General features: G+C 37.1%; 1 protein-coding gene across 2 annotated transcripts in view; it reads right to left on the reverse strand.

The window, feature by feature from the left end:
- The window catches only part of METAP2 (methionyl aminopeptidase 2), a 31614-nt gene extending 9669 nt beyond the window's left edge, over nucleotides 1-21945 (reverse strand). Inside the window, exons 1-4 of one of the 2 annotated variants that reach the window (XM_080811422.1) lie at nucleotides 21585-21945; nucleotides 19704-19808; nucleotides 11547-11612; nucleotides 7622-7724 (exon numbers count right to left, since the gene is read on the reverse strand). In XM_080811422.1, the coding sequence (XP_080667548.1) occupies nucleotides 7622-7724; nucleotides 11547-11612; nucleotides 19704-19808; nucleotides 21585-21735 (425 nt within the window). In that variant the 5' untranslated portion in view covers nucleotides 21736-21945. Of the gene's footprint in view, nucleotides 1-7621; nucleotides 7725-11546; nucleotides 11613-19703; nucleotides 19812-21584 lie in introns of both variants that reach the window. The other variant, XM_080811421.1, reaches the window with a different exon arrangement.
- Nucleotides 21946-22297: the final 352 nt, after the last annotated feature.

Consider the following 22297-nt stretch of genomic DNA (forward strand, 5'->3'; position numbering starts at 1 on the left):
TCCAGATATAACTCCAGTCCATTTTCTCCCATGAATCTAAAAATCTTTCCTGGGAACCAAGAACCCAAATATTCTAAGAAAACATCATTTTCAGGCTTAAGAGTACTGGATAAAGTCTCAAATCAATTTTAAACTAAACATATCACAATTCTTCATATCACATCTCTTACGTGGGCCATAACTCCAGCAGATATACTACAGCCAAACCTATATGGACAGCCCTGCCCCAAAAGCCAAACATTTTGTGAAAAACAAAAATATCCTCAAACGTTTTCTCTAGAATGATAAGATAGACTATTTTCACAGGGAACTGATGGGTATCAGCCATGAAAATGAAATTGGTTACTATCAATTCGCATTTTTCAATTCCTCAAATTCACTTCCTGTAGGTTAAAATGTTAAGTATAATTAAAATCCAAATGCTATTTGACTACATTTTAGAATCAGAACATAATACAATAAAGATCCCCAATACTGAAATCAACAAGCCTCACATGATCTTATACTTCTGAAGTTGCACAGCTGATTCTTAGAAGCAGTGAATTCTTTGAAAGGTTATGGAATGTTCTGCATTACTGGTAAAGAGTTACCAATCAAAAAATGGATTAAAGAAATTATTTTTCTAAGTCTTGAGTTCAAATTGAAAGTCATTAGAGTAATATTCAAGCTCTAAAATCATAATTCCAAGCTCGTACTATTTCTAAGAAAATGTGATGAAGGAGCCTCTCCCCTTTCCTAAATATAATATTTTGATCATCAGTCTATTTAGCAAAAATAGAGAAATTAATAAGATGGAAAAAAACCTTCTGAGCTCATAATAAATCTCTGAAAGGGCAATCAATTCATCCAACTGACAGAGGTGGGTTAGAAATGCTTAAAATATATCTGTGCAACAAAACTATCAGAATAACTGCTTGAAAAAATCTTTACAGAAGTGTTTACAGAATATGTAAATTCACACCTCTTTCATACTTCTGAGTCTTTTCAGTATTTCATCATTTTTATTAGATTAAAAGCATAAAATACATAAGTCAAACCAAAAGACACAAAGGAATCCAATTAATTTCAGTCAAAACATTTTTGAACTCATTGCATAGGTAACTTAAAAACTAGTTATATGGGGCACCTGGGTGGCTCAGTGGGTTAAAGCCTCTGCCTTTGGCTCAGGTCATGATCCCAGGGTCCTGGGATCGAGCCCCACATCGGGCTCTCTGCTCAGCGGGGAGCCTGCTTCCTCCTCTCTCTCTGCCTGCCTCTCTGCCTACTTGTGATCTCTGTCTGTCAAATAAATAAATAAATAAAATCTTAAAAAAAAAAAAACTAGTTATATTTGTATTTTTAAATCACTAAATGCCACATTTATAAAAAGCCATTTAAAAATGCATGTCTTTAAAAAAAATAAAAACAAATAAATAAAAATGCATGTTTTTAACCCAGAAATAAGAACACACGCAAACATGACACCAATTCTTTCCTCTGAAAACTGGTACTTAAAAGGGGAAAAATAAAGCATATTTTAACTCTGTCTATAAGAAATTATAGTAAACTGATAAAGTTAATTGATGCCCAGTGGATAAGGAAAATTCTTCTTATAGGTCAGTTAATAAATGCGGAAAGAACAACAGAATTAGAAATCCACCATTTTGAAGTCCCCAAGGAAATAACTGATAAAGCATGGATACTGAAATAATTAAAAAGTTGTTGAAGAAAAGGATATTCCAATGGTACCAAACTACCCCCACAGATTATTTGAAAACTACAAAAAGAAAAAAGTACCTTTAAAAAAGAAACAGCTGGCTATTACCACATTAACCAAGTGATCAATACAGTAAAACTAATAAGAGAAAAACCTGACCTTATACCTGATGCAACAGACTACGATACAATATGAAGAATATAGTATCACTTTTACGTTCCTGCCAAAGTGCTTAATCTAACTCTAATCTAACCCTTTACAACTAATTCCAGTTTACAGAAAATAAAGGCATAGAGAAAAAAGCTTAATGACACCACAAGGAAACAATAAAAGAAATCCCAAAATATAAGTCTTTCTAAACTACCTGGTCTCTTCAAAAAGTCAGTGCAATAAAGAAGGTAGAGATTCTAACTATATGCACCATATGAATCTTGACTAGATCATGGTTTAGAGGGCAAAAATAGCTAAAGACATGTCTCAGGGATAATAGGAAAAAAATTCTAAATATGAACTAGGTACTTACATGATACTGGAAAATTACTGTTAATTTATGTAAGTGTGATAATTTGAAGAATATCTAATTCTTGGGAGATGCTTGAAGTTTGTTTTTTTAAGTAGGCTCCACAACCAGCATGCAGCTCAACTTGGGGCTCAAACTCACCACCCTGAGATCAAGACTTGAGCTGAGGAGCACCTCAGCAACTCAGTTGGTTAAGCTTCTAACTCTTGATTTCGGCTCAGGTCACATCTCAGGGTTGTGAGATCCATCCTCAACAGGCTCAGCTCTCAGAGGGGAAGTCTGCTTAGTCTGCTTCTTTCCTTCTCCCTTTCCATATGTCCCCACCCACTTCCTCTGAAATGATTAAATAATCTAACCCCCCCCCCCAAAAAAAACCCCACAAAAACCAAAACCTGAGCTGAGTTCAAGAGTCGGACACCTAACAACTGAGCTACCCAGGCACCCCAGTTGCTTGAAGTTTTTAGAAGTGAAGACTCAAAAGAGACTTGGGGTACGTGGCTGGCTCTGTTGGTAGAACATGCAACTCTAGATCACAGGGTCATGAGTTCAAAACCCAGCTGGGCTTGGAGATCTAACTTTAAAAAAAAGGGGGAAAGCACTTGGGAAGCACTTGGGTGACTCAGAGGATTAAGCCTCTGCTTTCGGCTCAGGTCATAAGCTCAGGGTCCTGGGATCAAGCCCCGCATCAGGCTCTCTGCTCAGCTAGGAGCCTGCTTCCCCCTCTCTCTCTGCCTGCCTCTCTGCCTACTTGTGATCTCTTTCTGTGTGTCAAATAAATAAAATCTTAAAAACAAAAACAAAAAACCCCAAAACTTATTTTTTAAATGCTCTAGCAAAAAAAGAAAAATCAGTAGAAAACACATATACAGAGACATAAAAATACTGTTGATTTCTTTACTAACATGAAAACAAATTTAAAAATGGGTTATAAAGCTGTTTGTAGTATAGTTCTATCTTGAAAAACATTCCCAGGTATTTATAATACACATCTGTATACAGAGGTTATACAGGAAGAAAAAGCATGTCAACAGTGGTTTTAAAATTCATTGGCAGAATTTAGATTTTCATTTTTTTCTTTTTGTTTATCTGTATTTCCTCCCTCTTCTATAATGAATATGTACTGCTTATAGAACAAATGCCTACTAAATTTAGAAAGATATCAAAAATTTCAAAATAATTCTTCACTCTACTTCTAGAGACCCAGAATAAGAGAAAAAATCAGATCTGATTAATATACTAGGATGTTCATCACAAAATTTTTCCTAATGGTAAAAATATGAAAGTTCAAAACTAGGGAAATATTAAAAAATAGGGAAATCACTAATAAAATTGTGCTAGGTACAAAACAGAATACCATATAATCATTCAAAATTGGCTTAAAAATTTTAATGACACAGGAAATACACAGAGAATGTCAATTTTTTTAAAAGGAAAAATTACTAATTACAAGAGGAAAAAATATTAATGACACAGTAGAGAAACTGGATAATACCTTATCATGGTGATAAAATCTGACATCATCTGCCTCCAGATATGACAACCTGAATTACCTACTTGTCTAGTATTCCATCCAAAAATATACAAACTACTGGGGCGCCTGGGTGGCTCAGTCGGTTAAGCTTCTGACTCTGGCTCAGGTAGTGATCTAGGCAGGCTGGCCCTGTGCTCAGCAGGGAATCTGCTTTTCCCTTTTCCTGTTTCTTTGCCCCTACCCCTGCCTGTGCTCCCTCTCTCAAATAAACATATAAAATCTTTTTAAAAAATACACAAACTACCCTCAAATAATTCAGAAAAAGTAGTATGTACACAGATTCACCAATATATTATTTTCCACATTTACCTTCCATCTTGGAAGGAGATAATGTAATCTCACTGGTATATTATACCGTACATGTGTAACTGTCATATTCCATCAGGAGAGAGAACAGAGGCGGCAAATGTTAAAGAGAACCTGAATGAAAGGTATGCAGTTCTTTGTACAATTCTCTTAATATGGAATTATTTCAAAATAAAAAGTTAAATAAAATATTGTACTCAACCTGGGTGGTAGTTACACAGGCGAGTTCTTTGTGATAATTTATGCAATTTTTAGTAAGTTTATGGGGAAAAAAAAAAAGGGAAAAAAGAGAGGCAAACCAAGAAACAGACTCTTAACTATAGAGAACAAATCGATGGTTACCAGAGGGGAGGAGGTATGAAAGACGGGTCAAACAGGTGATGGGGATAAAGGAGTGTACTTGCGTTATGTTGTACACATGAAACTGTATGTTAACTAATCGGAACGTAAATGTAAACTTAAAAAACAACTGAAGGCAGACACAAAACTATATTTAATACTTTAACAAGTCTATAGGAATACTGATTCTGATCTATTTGCAAATAATCAAAACTGATTATGTGAATGTCAAAAAATATCAAAACTTACTGAAGAGAGCAAACATAATCACAGTAATTTTTTATTTTTCCACAGTATACAATATTGCTTTTCAATATTCAAGTATTACTTAAAAAAATTACAACATATAATTAATATCTTCGTCTATGGTTTTTTTAAAAGATTTTATTTATTAATTTGACAGAGAGAGAGAGAGATCACAAGTAAGCAGAGAGGGAGGCAGAGGGAGAGGGGGAAGCAGGCTCCCCACTGAGCAGAGAACTCCATGAGGGGCTTGATCCCAGGACCCTGAGACCATGACCTGAGCCTAAGGCCGAGGCTTAACCCACTGAGCCACCCAGCTGCCCCTTCTCTACTGTTTCAAAAACAGAAGTTATTCTATCTTTCTATTTAATCTGCAATAGAAAATGATGGTAAGGAGGGAAGGGTAATTTCTAAGGTTTATCAAATCTCAATTTTTCCTGTATTAAACACTACTTCAAGTGTTCCACCACATTCACATGGTTAAAAATATTAAAAATCTTGTTCACATCAGTAACAAAACCATAAAACATTTAAGAATAAATTTAACAAAAAAGGAACAGACCCACCTGAAAATAAATCAGAATAAGTGGAAAAACATACTAGGACAATGGGTAAGACAATGTGACACAACTGTCAATTTTCTAAACAAATACATAAATGCAACTCTGACTAGAATTCTAAAGAAAGCTTTTTCTGTGGGTATGTGTGTTAAGACTTTATGACAGAATAGCTAAATATAAAAAGGAATTGTATTTGTTGTGTGGGGGAGAGAAAGACTTGCCTTATCAAATTATCAATATATATTATAAAGTTGTTGATAATCAGATCCAAATAGTACTAGCATAAGAATACACAAACAGATCAGTAGAATAATAGAAATTGGTTGATTATGAAAATATGGTTCCATTATATGAGAATATAGTATATGGCAAAGTGGTCATTCAATTCAGTAGAATAAATTATTTAATAAACTATTCTAGCACAATTGGCTAGCTATTTGAAAGAAAATAAAATTGGCACTCCCAATCATACCCAAAAAAATTCTAAACTGAAGATGTAATAAAACAGAGATTGAGAGTTTGAAAAAAAACATCTAAGAGACTGCTACAAACCCAGGAATATAAAATATAAACATACACTGTATACAAAATTTTAAAACTTTTAGAACAGCAAAAGAACAAAGCCAACAATAAAAAAATGCTCAAAATTATTAGTCTGGGAATCATAAACTAAAGTATTAATATATTCTTTGATATAGCAATTCCACTCCTGGAAAACTATTCCATAATAAAACTGCCATAAGGAGATAATACACACACACGTATATATTCTTAGAGATATTTATTACAGAATGGTTTGTAGTATTGCAAAAAACAGAGAAAGAATGAAGGCTGATCAATTAGAAAATGTATGGCACAGCCACACTACGGAATATTATGAAGCCATTCAAAGGAATAACTGCTATTCTGACTGAGTTGGAAGGTTTTCTAAGAGATAGTCCTGAAGGAGAAAAGGTGAGGAAAGTGTGCCTATGATTCCATTTTGGAAAACAAGACCAAAAGAGTCCCTTTACATAAATGGACATAGATGTACACATATATAAGTGTATAAAAATATGGAGGGCTACCTGCTAGGTGGTTACATGGGTCTGGAAAGAAGGGAAGGAAGAGGGAAAAAGCAAAAATAAATAAATAAAATAAAAAGACTATCTTTAAAAATAAATGTGATTATGTGCACTATGAAAATTTAAGTTAATTAATGTGAAATTATATGTCTGTGACATTTCAAAAATAGACACTTTAAGATAGGAACAGTGACTGATGAATTCAAATTCAAAGAAAAGATGCTCATGACACAAAATCTCAGAACTTTATACTTATTCACTGGAAGTACTAGGAATGAAGGAGGGGGATTAAAATGTAACAACATCATGTTCTTTCCTTAAGTTTAAAGAAAAACAATGATGTCTTTACAAGTCAATGAAACAAGGCTACAGTAGAAGCTTTCTTAACCAACTATTGCAACCACTGGATTAACTGATGCTCTTGATTCTCTGTAAAAATATACTAACCAATGCCCATTGTATGCTGAATATAAGGGGCTGACAGGTTCCTGTTCTGAATAATAATAACAGCAGCAGCTAACACTTCTTGCTTACTATGTGTCTGTTACTCTCCTAAGTGCTTTACATATATTATTATTCCTCACAACCCTATGAAGTGCTCATTTTATAGATGAAGAAATGAAAGCAAAGACATGATAAATTACTTGCCCAAGTCACAAAGCTAATAAGTGTTAGAGCTGGGATTCATTTGAATCCCAGCTTCCATGTTCTTAACCAGTCAGCGCGTTCTTAACCAGTCAGCGTAATGCCACTATGAGTGTCTGCTGACCAGGTGAAATGTATCCTTTCAAAACACTTTCAACAATCAGGTGATGCATCTGCAAACCAGTGTAAGTCATCTGTACTTGTTACTATAATTATGTAATTTAGTTATATAGTACATAAAAAGAATTTTTCCAATGAAATCAAATTGACTACTCAGAAAAATCTCAATAAAGGGAAGTCATCAAAAAATACTTCTGTCAAATTAAGCGCAGCTGCAAATGGTTTGAGGAAAAAAATGTAAATATCCAGTATCAGCCCTCAGATTACTTAGCTTGTATTCCTCATGGAAGCTCAAAATGGATTACAATACAAATCCATGTTCTAATACTGAGATTGATGAAAAACAAATGTTTAAGTTAACTTTTATCAATAAAGATTTTTTAGTTTTGTGATCCCCACTTTAACATACATTTTTGATTAACTGAATTACTACTGGTCCCAATCATTTTGGATAAGACGGCTTCTACTGTATTTTCTATAACAATTCACAAGCTTTTATTAAGGTAGTGGAGCAAAGTTCTGAGAAAAATCAAATCTGCTTTATTGCTAAACTACAACTTTCAAAAGTCAAACTGGAAGTTATCTTATGATTCTTACCCATCTTGTGTGGGTGGGTACTCGCATTCTTGTCCTTTGGGAAATACACCGTTAGGATACAGGTCACATATTGGAACTGAGGGAGGGTCTGTTTGAACTTTTGCTGTGAGATACAAATAAAACATTAACTTCTGTAGTTAAAAATAAAATTAAGCAGTTATCATTACATTTTTTCTCAGTTCCTAATGGCTGCTGTATGTCCTAATTTTAAGGAACTTTCTTGCTATCACAGCCTTATAGTTAAAAACAGAAGATATTTCACCATGCTGGCCACCTCCTCTCCAATTTACTGTTGCTTGGGAATAGAAATATTCAACTCCTTAGAATTCCATTATGTATTTAAACAGTATATGTCTTGGCAGAAAGTACGTTTCTAGTATTTCTGTCTTCATTTACTATACCAGAAATAGAATAGCACATAGAGGCTGGTTTTCACAAATAAAAATCAAAGAGGAGACAAGAAAGTATGAAAGAAACCCTACAACAATGAGGTAAAAATATAATGCTATTACGTATTAATAAGTGAAGAACTTATTTCAAGGGTATATTAGGTATAAAAGTTAAGAGTATACATACCCAGTGCTAAAAGAATTTAGGTAGCCATATACAAATTTCCAGATACTTAAAAAAAGTTATAGTCCTTAGCATATATTTTAAGGACATTATTTCCCAAACTATATTCTAAAAGACACCAGTGTTCCAAGATGATTTTTAAAAATATCTGGAGATTTGTCTTTTAAAAAAATTTTTAAATACACTGAACCAGTTATAGAATTCCTTCTATATAAAGAACTGCCTTTTAGTAATGAATGCTGTTCCCCAAAAATGCCAGGAAGTCTATTAATTTATGCAGTGATATTGGACACTTGATGCATTTCTGTAGCACTTCAACTACTGAGGTGAAGTATGTGGTATCCTTTTGATTGTAACTGGCCTTATGGATTTTGTGTGTCTTGAAGTTTAACACCATTTTGCTCTCTTTGTTCTGCAATGGGGGAAAAAGAACTATATAAATAAAAGTATAACCATTTATTGAGCCACATCATTTACCCATGGAACCATGTTTTGGTTCCTTCTTTTAATTCAAACACTCAGTACCTCATGAGCACCAAATGTTTTTGACTTTACATAATGTTTAAAAGTGTTCTATGGGCGCATAAACTTGGGAAATGCTTTAAGGTTCCTCCTAAGAGGAAACATTAGAATTTAAAATAAAAGAAGATCTTAGAGATCACCTAATTTTGCTTTACACTTAAATCCAGGAATCCCATAATACTCCTGACATATGGCAGTGTGCTCCCAACAATGCAGACAGTCTATTTCTGAAGTGAAAATCCATTCATTTTGAAAGAACTCTATTAGAAAGCTCTTCCTATACTTCTCTCTCCCTGTTATTTTCGTCTGTTAGTTCTAGCTTTATTCTTCACAGTTGAAAAAATTTTCTTTTTAATTTCTACTGATTCCTTCCTCTGTATGATGAGAAACCACTTTAAGGGATATGGTTCTTAACACTCTCACCTCTATTTGCCAACCCTGAAACTGTCAATGTTCCTTTTAAGTTGGTATTAGAATTTACTTAAATTAATGGCCCAATAAGGTATAATTAATATAAGGCTATACTACTGATTCTAAAAATCCTATACCTATTAAATAGTTACGACTCCCTGCTTTTTGGCTCACATTATACTAGCACTCAAAATCCTTAGACCTGGGGTGCCTGGGTGGCTCAGTGGGTTAAGCCGCTGCCTTCGGCTCAGGTCATGATCTCAGGATCCTGGGATCAAATCCCGCATCAGGCTCTCTGCTCAGCGGGGAGCCTGCTTCCCTCTCTCTCTCTCTGCCTGTCTCTGTCTACTGTGATCTCTCTCTGTCAAATAAATAAATAAATAAATCTTAAAAAAAAAAAAATCCTTAGACCTTATCACCCTGTACTAACTTTATATATGTCTATTAAATTTCAGCTTAACACCTGCCTATTTCTCAGTTTTCCTGATCTTTCGAAATCTTGAGTTTTATCAACAAAGTACTATTGCACTGCCCTCAGCTTTATCTCAGCTACAATTCTGATAAAGATGCCTTTTATATGTCCACAAATTATTAACACAGAATAAAAAACTCAAAAAGATCATTAAAGAAAAATATTTGTAATCAAAATATGAGAGCTGAAGTCTAGCCTCAACCACTTATTAACTGTGACTTGGACAAATGGCTACATGTGCCAAGCCTCAGTTTCCTCATCTACAAAATGAAGAACCAGATGCAATGCTGGGTAACCTTTGAAAACTATAATATACTATGTCCAAGGTATTATCTAAAACTATGCATAACAATCTGCACTGCAGTCATCATTAACTATCACTTATAATTCTCTCACTTTAGAGATGAGGAAAATGAGGGCAGTGAACAGTCCATAATTACATTATTTGGTTTATTCCACAAGTGATTTATGACAGCCTACAAGGATATATAAAATACACAAATAAGAGACAGTAAATTAAAGAACAAAAATCAAAACACGGAAAGAACATAAAATAGTACCAATACAAAACCGCAGATTTGACTCTAAGCCCTCTAGGAGCCAATACTTTAAAAAAAAAAAAAAAAAAGGCTTGGTTATTTGCATGGGTCATGTTTATGAGATAAAGCACATTAAGTACTCAGGAAAAGCACAATTATTCTTGATACCAAGACAAGACAAAAGACTGCCTCTTGAGAGTACTCATAAAGAAATAAAATGAAAATTAAGTTCAACATCCTCAGAGGAAGCACAATAAAAAATGATGGCATCATACTAAAACATCTGTCAGTGGAAGAATTTTACCAAGGGGCAAATACAAAATAGCCCCTTATTTACCTTCATTAGGGAGTAATATAAGAGTATTGGGAGAAATAGTTCTCTCTCAAGCCATTCTCAGGTAATACCATGTCTCACGAGCACACTTTTAACAATTTTTGAATGGAAGGAATATGACATTACAATCACTGGAAGATTCCTAAAACACGGGTAACCCGTGCTCATTAAGTACAGACTATGCTAGGGACAGAACTTACATCCTATGACTAGAAGGATCTGAAAATAGATGCCTGAATAAAAAGAAGGCTATCCCATCCTCATCTGGTGACACATCTAGAAAATTCCTGGTAGAGTCAAAAGCTTTCTTAAAAAACATTTAAGTATTTCTCTTAACATAGATACAAAAATGAGTCAAGCCTCCAATATTCTGATTCATAAAATTTTAGCCTGAAAGATTTAAAGGAAGGTATAACCAGATACTCAGTGGTCCCTATACCCCAAAGGGCACCCAAGATTAGAACTTGTTCTGATTCTCAACCCAACCTTTATTCCCCAAGACTATACAATCTCCCCTTGGTCTCCCTGATAGAATATCAGGTCCCTGAAGAGGTTTGGTTTGCCATTTATAGAAACAAAACACAAGCAGGATCATATTTTAAGTGAATACAAAATAGTACAATGTTATTAATAAAATTCAACTATATACACAAATTTTAAATAATGGTACTCTTCATTAAATATTTATCAAGAATCTCATAATTTCAAAGCTGGCAGGTGAACTGCAAACTATGTTTATCCTATTATGCACAGTAGTATGACTTTATTCATCCCTGACAGAATTGTTACTTGTATTATTCAAGTTTTAAATTATCAATTCATTCCTAAATTGCAGTAAAATGCAACCAACTTATTATTAACATCCCTTAGCTCAATAAGGGAATAAGATAGAGAAAATGCCAACAGATTGTTAAATGAAAAAACAGTTGTGAGTTTCACTAAATTCCACCTCTAATAAGCCTAAATTTATTTCTTTGACACACAATGGGATCTTATGCAATTTCAAACCTATTCAAACCTGCTGGTTAATAGATACTTTTTATTTGTCAGGTAAGATCAACTTAAGACACTAACGTCCTCTCTTCTTCTTCTTCTTTTTCTTCTTCTTTCCAGCTGCTCCATCTCCATCCCCATCTCCATCTAGGAAAAAAGCATTTCAAGTACGTATTTATTTAAACCTCATAAGCAGAGGAACAAAGCAAGCACAAGCAGACAAGTACACACATACACACAAAGCATCTTAAACAAGATATAATAAAACTGACCCAATATTCTTAGAAAAGAATTCTGAATACTGCTAATGTATAAGAATTTGACTTGTGTAACCAAAAGCACTAAGGAAACTTTACTTGACTTAATCTAATTAAAGAACTTTGAATAAGATACTCTTAAGAATAAAAATGCATTAGCAGTCTTTTCAAAAGCTAGGAAGAAGAGCTAGTGTTAGTTTAATACCAATAATAATGACTGTGTGACTTTACCTAAAATAATACTAGTTTGCTTACATACACTTTGTGGTTCAACACTTGTATTTCATGACCTCATGCAATTCTCAAATCAATTTTATGAGGTAAAACAAGGAATGTTTAAGGGACATGTCCAAGAAAATCCCAATTAGTAAATGGCAGAACCAGACCAAGAATATGTCACCTGATACTAATCCAGGGAGGAATATTTGGGGTGTCATATTTTAAAATACCTTTTCCTGCATAGTTACTATTAGAGAAAAAGAGTTCTCCTTCTGGATCAAATTATATGAAAAAATCAGAGGGCAATATATACTTTTCCTAGGTTCATAGTAGAACCTGATGCCCCAAAATGGGGATTATTAAGAACTATTTCAAAATATTGCTTGCAAGGGGCCCTTGGGTGACTCAATCGGTTAAGTGTCCAACTCTTGATCTCAGCTCGGGTCTTGATCTCAGGGTCATGAATTCAAGCCAAAGTTGACAAAAGAGCATCCAAAACAGCCAGTATCTGCCTGTAAGGGTTTTTTTTTGTTGTTTTTTAAAGATTCTATTTATTTGAGTGAGAGAAGAGAGCACGAGTGGGGGGAGGGACAGAGGGTGAAGGACAAGCAGACTCCCCACTGAGCATGGAGCCAGACGGGGGGATCGATCCCAGGACCCTGAGACCATGACCTGAACCGAAGTCAGATGCTTAACTGACTTGACTGAGCCACCCAGGTGCCCCCGTCAGTTTTTTTTTTTTTTTTAAGATTTTTTTATTTATTTGACAGAGATCACAAGTAGGCAGAGAGGCAGGCAGAGAGAGAGGGAAGCAGGCTCCCTGCTGAGCAGAGAGCCCGATGCGGGGCTCGATCCCAGGGCCCTGGGACCATGACCTGAGCCAAAGGCAGAGACTTTAACCCACTGAGCCACCCAGGCACTCCCACCCCGCGGCAGTTTTCATAACTATCTTTTATAGTCCATACCATACTCCTGAACTTGGAGAAAAAAATCAAGAATGGTATTATGGCCAAGATTAATAGTTACTTAAAACATTTAAATAAAGGTATCAAAACACTGAAGTGTCTGAATTTCTAAAAACACTGCTCAATAAATTTCATCATGAAGCACACCAACCTATCCACAAATCATACTGCTATGAAATAAGGATGAAAAGGAAGCTGTGGCAGACAATTAGAAGTTGACAGTTCAATAGTATGTTCACCATATAGCCTTTTAAATGTTTCACATTGTGCCAGTAACTCATGGCTAGCATCAGCAATTTTAAATCATGAAATCCACACCCATAAAACAATGTCAAATGACTGCTTATATTTTCTGCTCCCTTTTTACTCCCAGATAAGCAGGAGCCATAAAAGAAATCTTCTCACCACTATATTCTATTATAATTACCACACAAAACTGCAACCTTTTTTTTCTTTTTGAAAAATGATTAGGGGCTTACTATGACCCCTATTTGGCTGTGAGCTCCTTAAAGATTACATACCATTTCCTAAATTAAGACACAGGGCTAACTAAGCATGTGATAAATACTCTACTCAACAAATGTTCTTTTAGTTTATTTTATCCTGGTTTTTTTCACCTAAATGATAAATAGGAAACAGCAATTTAGCAAAGACGGAGGTAACATGAGATAGGGCTTTAACGGACTGATAGAAAACTACCAATATCTGACAATTTCTTACTTATGAAATCGCAATTTATTATTATTATTATTTTGAGAGAGAGGGAGAGAATCCCAAGCAGGCTCCACATTCAGCACAGAGCCCAATGCAGGGCTCCATCTCTCGACCCTAAGATTTTGACCTGAGCCAAAATCAACAGTTGGTAACTCAACCCACAGTGCTACCCAGGCATCCCTCTTTTTTTTTTTTTTTTAAAGATCTTCTTTTTTATTTTTAAGTAATCTCTACATCCAATGTGGAGTTGAACTCACAATTCTGATATAAGAGCTGCATGCTCTATCAACTGAGCCAGCCAGATAACCCACAAAGTTGCAATTTATGGTCAGTCTTATGGAATTGGGTACAGGAAACATAGGAACACAGCAGAAACACAAATATGGCTGCTTACTCATTATTGGTTTCGAGATTCAAAAGCCCAAACCACAACTTGCAATTTCCTCATGTGTCATATAATCTAATTCACATATTCTACACTACAATTTTAAAATAACCTTCATTCATTTGGGGCACCTGGGTGGCTCAGTGGGTTAAGCCTCTGCCTTTGGCTCAGGTCGTGATCTCAGGGTTCTGGGATCAAGCCCCACATCGGGCTCTCTGCTCAGCAGGGAGCCTGCTTTCCCCCCTCTCTCTGCCTGCCTCTCTGCCTACTTGTGATCTCTCTGTCAAATAAATAAATAAAATCTTTTAAATAAATAAATAAATAAAATAAAATAACTTTCATTCATTCAATAAATGTTTGCTGAGTTCTTAAGTGCCAGGTAATAAGGACAGAAAAGCAAACAAGATAGTCTTTATTCTGGAAGAATATTCAATGCCTAGCATACTGCTACATACACTAGACTCAACCTAAAACAAATGCTTCAGGATGTATAACCAGTTTTAGGGGTCCCTGGGTGACTCAGTTAGTTAAGCATCTGCCTTTGGTTCAGGTTATGAACTCAGGGTCCTGGGACTGAGCCCCACATCAGGCTCCCTGCTCAGTGGGGAGTCTACTTCTCCCTCTCCCTCATGAGTGCAAGTGCCCTCTCTCAAATAAGTAAATAAAATCTTTAAAAAAAAAGTATAACCATTTTTTTTCTTTCTTTTCTTTTCTTTTTTTTTTTTTAAAGATTTTGTTTATTTGACAGAGAGACAGAGAGAGAACATAAGCAAGGGAAGCGGCAGGCAGAGGGCGAAGCGGACTCCCCACTGAGCAGGGAGCCCGATGCAGGGCTCCATCCCAGAACCCTGAGTTCATAACCTGAACCAAAGGCAGACGCTTAGTGACCCAGGTACCCCTAATCAATTTTAAATGCTTGCTAAATCCTGCCAGCTGTGTGACTTTGGGCAAAATTATTTAGCCTCTCTCTACCATAGTCTTTTCATCTTTAAAATGAGGTAAGATGAAGCTCCTCCTTCAATACTCAGTCATCCTTCTGAGGCTAGTTACTTTATCCAGTGTTCAAGGTCTGTATTCAGTATAGGATAACAGCCACTCTTTATTGAACTCTTGTGCCAAGATAGTAGTAAAGCCTGGATCCAAATACGAACTATATATACTTAACCTCTCATGCATTATACCATGCCACAATTCATGTTTTTATAAGTCTTTCTTTCACAGCATCCCAGGATATTCTTAACAGGCAGAAGCTGTTCATATTTATTTCTGTATTAGCCCTATGCCCAAATTAGTTAATATTTGTTGAATGAAAATTGGACATATATAAGCAAGAAAAAAAAAAGAATCTCAATTCTTACCTTGCACTATGTACAAAAATTAACTCTAAATGGACATATAAAATTGCTTGAAGAGAATACAAGAAAATTATCTTCATAACCCTACAGAGAGCAATTATTTAACTTTTTGGATAACACACAAAAAACATTACCCATGAAGAAATAAAATGAATGCAACTTCATCAAAATTAAAATATTTTCTGCTGCAAACAATACCAGCATGAAAGAAAATGTTGATAAAACATATATCAGATAAAGAACTTTTATCAAGAATAAAGAACCACTACAATTCAATATGACAACAAATAACTGAAAAATGGACAAAAGATATGAACAAATGTTTCAGTAAAGAAATACGGAAGGCAAAAACATGAAAAGATTTTCAACATCATCAGTCATTAGGGAAATGCAAATTAAAACCACAATGACATACCACTGCACACCTGTTAGAAAAGCTAATTTAAAAATTAACAGTACCAGGGTGCTTGGGTAGCTCAGTGGGTTAAAGCCTCTGCCTTCAGCTCAAGTCATGATCTCAGGGTCCTGGGATCAAGCCCCACACTGGGCTCTCTGCTCAGCGGGGAGCCTGCTCCCCCTGCATCCCCTGCCCTGCCAGCCTCTCTGCCTACTTGTGATCTCTGTCAAACAAATAAATAAAATCTTAAAAAAAAAAAATTAACAATACCAAGTGCTTAAGAGATACAAAGGACCTGGAATTCTCAACCAGTGTGGACAGGAAAGCAAAATGATAAAGCTACTTTGAACAACAGTTTGATAGTTTCTAATAAGATTAAACATAGACTTCCCATATGACTAGCAATCCTACTCCTAGGTACCCACCCAGGAGATATGAAAACCTATGTCCACACAAAGACTTGTATGCAAGCGTTGTCTTTATTCATAACACAAAAACCAGAAACAACCTGAATATCCATCAACTAGTAAGTGGATAAACAAATCTGGACTACTACTTGCAATAAAATGTAATGAATTATTATTGATGCATATGCAACTGGATGACTCTCAAAAGTATCACGCTAAGGCAAACAAGCCAAAAAAAGCTGCACACTAAAATAATTCCATTTATAGGACATTGTAGAAAAAACTACGTAACAGAGAATGTATCAATGGTTGTGAGGGACCAGGGGGTGGAGCAAGAGAATGGACTACAAAAGGGTGAAAGGGAACTTTTTTGTGGAGATGGAAATGTTAAATGAAAATGGTCTGTATCTTGGTTGTGGTTACACAAATGCATGTTTGTAAAAACTTATCAAACTATAGACTTATAAAGGGTGAACATATAGAATATACAGTATCATGAGTAAATCTATATAAACAATGGACTTGGCATAATGATGATGTGTCAATGTACGTTCATCCATTGTCACAAATGCACCACTCCAGTGGGGGATGTTGAAAATAGGAGAGGCTTTGCATGTGTTGTGGTAGGGAGTATATGGGATATCTCTGCACCTTTTCCTTAATATTGCTGAGAACCTAAGTAAAACTGTTCTAAAACATAAAGTATATTTTTTGAAAATAGTGAATATAGTCCTGGGCAATATATGTACCTTAATAAATCTGACTTAAAACTTCACTGAATTACTTCTAGCACATTGCCAAATGCCCACAGGATTAACTTTTCATACCAATACTCCAGTTTCAAATTAAACACATCGAAAATTAACTCAATACTTTCTTTTTTGCCTACACCCCCCACCCTCAATCTCTTAACCCACTCTCCCTACTTCACAATTTCAGTGAACGGCACCAACATTCTGTCACCAATTCAAACCTCTAGAGTCCATCTATGCCTCTCCTTCCTTCTCCCCTGATTTAAAGTCTTTTTTTTTTTTTAAAGATTTTTTTTATTTGAAAGACAGAGATCACAAGTAGGCAGAGAGGCAGGCAGAAAGAGAGAGGGGGAAGCAGGCTCCCTGCTGAGCAGAGAGCCCAACGAAGACTTGATCCCAGGACCCTGGGATCATGACCTGAGCAGAAGGCAGAGGCTTTAACCCACTGAGCCACCCAGGCGCCCCTGATTCAAAGTCTTTTAAAAGTCCTCTGAATTCTGCTTCCACAACCACTATTCCACCGAACTCTTCCCTTCCATTCTCATTTATGCCCACCCATTTAAAGATATTTATTTACTTCAGAGAGAAAGAGAGAGAGAAAGAGAGAGAGCGCGTGCGCGCGCGCAGGCATGCACATGAGTGGGGGGAGGGAGACGCAAAGCCTGAAATGGGGCTCAATCTCAGGACACTGAGATCATGACCTGAGCTGAAATCAAGAGTTGGAAGCTTAACCAACTGAGTCACCCAGCTGCCTTCCCACCAATTTAAATAATCATTACCACATGCCTGGGCTGTTAAGTGCCTTCCAAAATGATCTCCAAGCCTTTCCTGGATGTTTCCTTTTTTCTAACAACACTGCATATATGTGGGGACTAAATTATTTTTTATAACACTCTTCTCTCTCTTTTTTTAAACATTATTTTTTAAGTAAACTTTATGCCCAATGTAGGGCATGAACTCCTGACCATGAGATCAAGAGTCATACGCTCTACCAACTGAGCCAGCCAAGCACCCCTATAACTTTCTTTTAAAAATGCTCCAAGGCTCCCTCAACAAATCATCTCATATGGCCAGTATGCACTATTCAATACACTTTGAATCCATTCTCAGCATTGTCCTGGCCCAAAGTGGTCTCTTCTGTTTGGCATTATAGAAGTCCCATTCCTTCCAAAGAGCCTTCGTTCAGCATTCAGCCTGCAATTCCACCTAGCCCCTCTTTGTTTTAGAACAAAGATTCTGAAATATTAACTTTCCATCTTCTTAAAGAACTCTCGCAACAGATTAGTAGTACTGACTGATACTGATTTTTGAAGCGAATTAGGAAAGTAACTCTTGGAGAAAACCAATAGTTCTAAAATCATCTTTAAAACGACGTTAAAACGATTTCCAATCTGACAAAAGTTTCTCCTTCAATGTCAAGAGATTCGTACAACTTTGTAGGAAAGCAATGGAACAAGGAACGCTCTTCAAGATTAACACTGTGATACTCTACACAGTAGGTCTACAGCAATCTATTTTATAACCTTGAAATCACAAGCCCCTTTCTTGCTAAGAGCTCAAAATATGTTCATAAATTGAAACACAAACCAAGGTAAAATGGACAAGGGGTTTGCTTAAGGAAAAGCTAACTATTCTCTTGACCCTTGGCACCTTTTCCACCACATTTTGACTCTAAGCTCCTTGAAAGCAGAGAGCTTATGTTTCTGAAGGAGAAATAGCTACTCTGCATTATCCTAACATGACAAAGTACAGCAGGTATTTTCTGCTAAGGCTTGGAAGACACAGCCCAAATTGACAAAGCTTAAGGAAGAGCAGTAGGTCACAACGGTAGATAATTGAGAATGGGAAAGCTTCATCGCCCCTTCTACCTAAAGAGGCTGTAGAACTAGCAAATATTACCTCCACTGTCACTGATAGCATCAATTTCTAGAATTTCAAGAATTACTATCTTTAAGAAATCTTATAGGACCAATATACTGTAAGCGGCTAGGGGTCAGGGAATTTATAATAGAGTTCAGAAGGACTCCAATATACTCCTTGAGAATAAAGTGAGGGGGCTTTCGTACAGAGTGAAAGGAAGAGATTTGAAATCAGGTTCTAGGTTCAAAACCTTGACTCCACTCTACACATAGCAGTTGTGTCACACTGGGTAAATGACATAATAACTATCACTCCCTGAGAAGAGTACCTACTTTGCTAGGTTTTGAAAAGTAAAATGAGAACACATGTGAAAGTATCCTAGGACAGTGCCCTGTACATATTAGTTGTTCAATAAATGTTAAACAGTCCTTCAACTTCTTCTTCCTCTTTTTTTAAAAGATTTTATTTCTTTCTTTATTTGAGAGAGAGCGAAAGTGAGAGAGCACAAGTAGGGGAGGCGGCACAGGGAGCAGGAGAAGCAGGCTCCCCGCTGAGCAGGGAGTAGATGGACGTGGGGCTAGATCACAGGACCCTAGGATCACGATCCTCGCCAAAGGCAGACACTTAACTAACCGAGCCACCCATGTCCCCCAGCAGTCCTTCATTATCATCTTAATACCCCCTACTTGGCATTTTGCCAAGTACATTTTTAAAAAGTTGAGATATGTGTAATTGGAGCAGTCATTCAACTTATCCCACTTTATAAGAATTGTTAATACCTTTCCCTTTTTATCTGTGACATTGAGGCTTTAATGTTAATTAATTAAAACATCAGAGAACCATAAACCATATGGACAAAAAGATTTTGTTTAAAGAATGTCTTATCTTCTTGCTTTTCCAACCACAAATATCAAATTTACCATTTACCTTCATCGTCATCATCTCTTTCTTTCTCTTCCAATGCTTGTCTTTCCAATTGTCTTGCTACCTCATCAACTGAGGCTCCTGATTCTTTATCAGGTTCCTGTTGCCCTGCTGATCAAATATAACATAAATCAAATCTAAAAAAGATAGTTTCCAATCAGAATATGTTCTAAGGATCCTGGAGAACACACAAGTCCTTTCCTGCCTGATAAGTATTTGGGAAACAAACATGGAAACGTTATGGTGAACATTACAGAATTCACTTAATGACAAAAACCCCCCACATCTAAGTAGCTTTGTCCAATCAACAAAATATCTATTACATTTTTTCTGTGCTAGCAACTAAAGGATAAACAAAAGTGTGAGTTGGTCCCTATCCAATTGTTAAAAGTATTTAACAATTAGACTACTGCAACAAACACTTTATTAAAAAACAGGTACTTGAGATAGGTAAAAAATGCTGAAGGTCTTAGAGGAGGATTTCTACGGAACACTGGGAACTTCAAGTTTTCATGAGAAGTAAGTCATCAAGCTAGGCTAGGTAAAATCAAAATAAATTGAAAAGATAATTCTATTGCTAAAAAACAAAATTCTTGAATAGCTAAGCACAAGACCAGCCTCCCCCTTCACCCAAGTGAATACAATCTAGCTGTAGTAGCAATAGATGTGTGTAGAACGAAATAGTATTAGGAGTTAGCACATACCGAAGTGATATTCTGGCTACTGCAGAGGATTCACGTTGAGAGATAAAATTGTTAAATATTAGGGGCATCTGAATGGAAAAAGTGAAGAGTTCGGATTTCATCTGAAAGCCAGGAGCAGCCACCAGACTATGTCCGGGATTAAATTTTCTCTGGAAGGGTCCCAGCTCCCACAACTTTCCCTTTTCAACTTCCATTTAATAAAAATTTCAGAAAGATACATATTAACCCTTTCCAACCTCTCTCATCTTCACCTTCATCACTTATGGCCTTTCCATTTGTCTCTCAATCTTCGTGTGGCTGATTTTAAAAACAGGTACAAACATTGTTTTCCTAAAACGAAGGACCACGTACAACAAAAAACACTGACTTCTTAAAAATAAAACATTTAAGTTCCTAACACATAATGTAATTCAAGTGTAAACTTTCAGCTGTTTTCCTTGCCTTACCAGTGGATTTAGAGAAGTTCCATTCCAATCTATAGAATATTCTATCCGAACTACCAGCAAATGGCATCACAATTCAGGCCTAAAAGCCCTGAAGCTTGACGATGCTATGGTTTAGGCAGGTGAAAATTCGCAACACTACCACATATTCTGCAATTACTATTCGGTGACATGACCGCGTGGGCATACACACATATACACACACCTCAAAAGTGCAGCCGGCAACAAAAATCCCTCTGTAAACCCGGGAGGTGGGGGGAGGTGCGGCCAGGGCACTGAGACTTGCCCACTCCACCCCCATCCTTGAAAGTATGTTCCAGATACCTTCAGCAAAGAGGCGACAGTGTGGGGTCAGAACTAGATTTTTGAGGAAGGCAAACCGCCAGAAGGGTGACATGACTGAGCCCTGTGCGCAGCTTCGACTCCGCTGCACGATCTGTGTGGGAGCTGAGTTCTGGCACGTCTAAGGGCTCAGGCCCAGCAACCCCAGAACTACCTCACGACCAGCTGAGGCACCCTGTTTACCCCACCCCAACAGCTCCCTAGTTCACAGAAAGAGAAGCTGCCTTTTCCCCACACTAGAAATCTGTAACCTGGTTTTGACACACGCTCTGTCCTGGGAATCAGTCCAGGGCAGTGTTTGAGTCCCCAGTTTCTGTCACCCCCGCCGGGCCTGGGCCGAGCCGCTCGTTCGACCATCCCCAGCAGCGACTGGGAACACATAAAACTCCCTTTACCTGTGGCAGCCCCTTTACTCTTCTTCTTCTTCCGTCTTTTTTTCTTGGCTGCTTCCTCAGCTGTAGAGGCAGCTCCTTCTTCTCTGTCGTCTGGATCCAAGTCGCCATTCAGGTGGCTCCCGGAGGACGCTGCCTCCTCCACGCCCGCCATGTTGCCCGAGAGAGCGCGCGAGAGAGTGAGACAGAGCGGCGAGGGCCCGCTCCTTCTTCACCCACCCACACCAGCGACGCCGGAAGCTGCTCTCGGTGGTTGGGGAGCAGGGAATGCTGGGATGTCGGAGGACTCATCTGCGCTGGTCGCGCGCGAAAGAGCGCCGGACTACACTTTGAAGAGTTGCTCAGGTGTAGTTTCTGAAGTGCTGCCAGAGCTGGACCGAAAGCCCTTTTTTGTCCCGCGCCTTGGGCGTTTCCCGGGCAAATGTGTCGGCGTTGGGTCAAGTTGAATGCCTGTTCTTGCCCTGTAGCAGGTCCAGCGCGCAAGAGGGAAGGGCGTCTCTGCTGGAACGGAAAAGTTTTATATTCGCTGTAATATGAAGCGTACCGGAAGCGAAGAGAAGTCCCCCCCAAAACGTGTTTGCTTGTACACCTTTTTTATGACTCAAAAGGATTGCGTTGTTTTTCACAATTACAGTTCACGGCGAGGCTGTCCAGGCACTTGAGATAAACCTGCAGGAGAGACTGAAGAGGCAGTCAGGACGGGTTTATTATTAGAG

This window comes from Martes martes (assembly GCF_963455335.1).
Source record: "Martes martes genome assembly, chromosome: 8".
NCBI lineage: Eukaryota > Metazoa > Chordata > Mammalia > Carnivora > Mustelidae > Martes > Martes martes.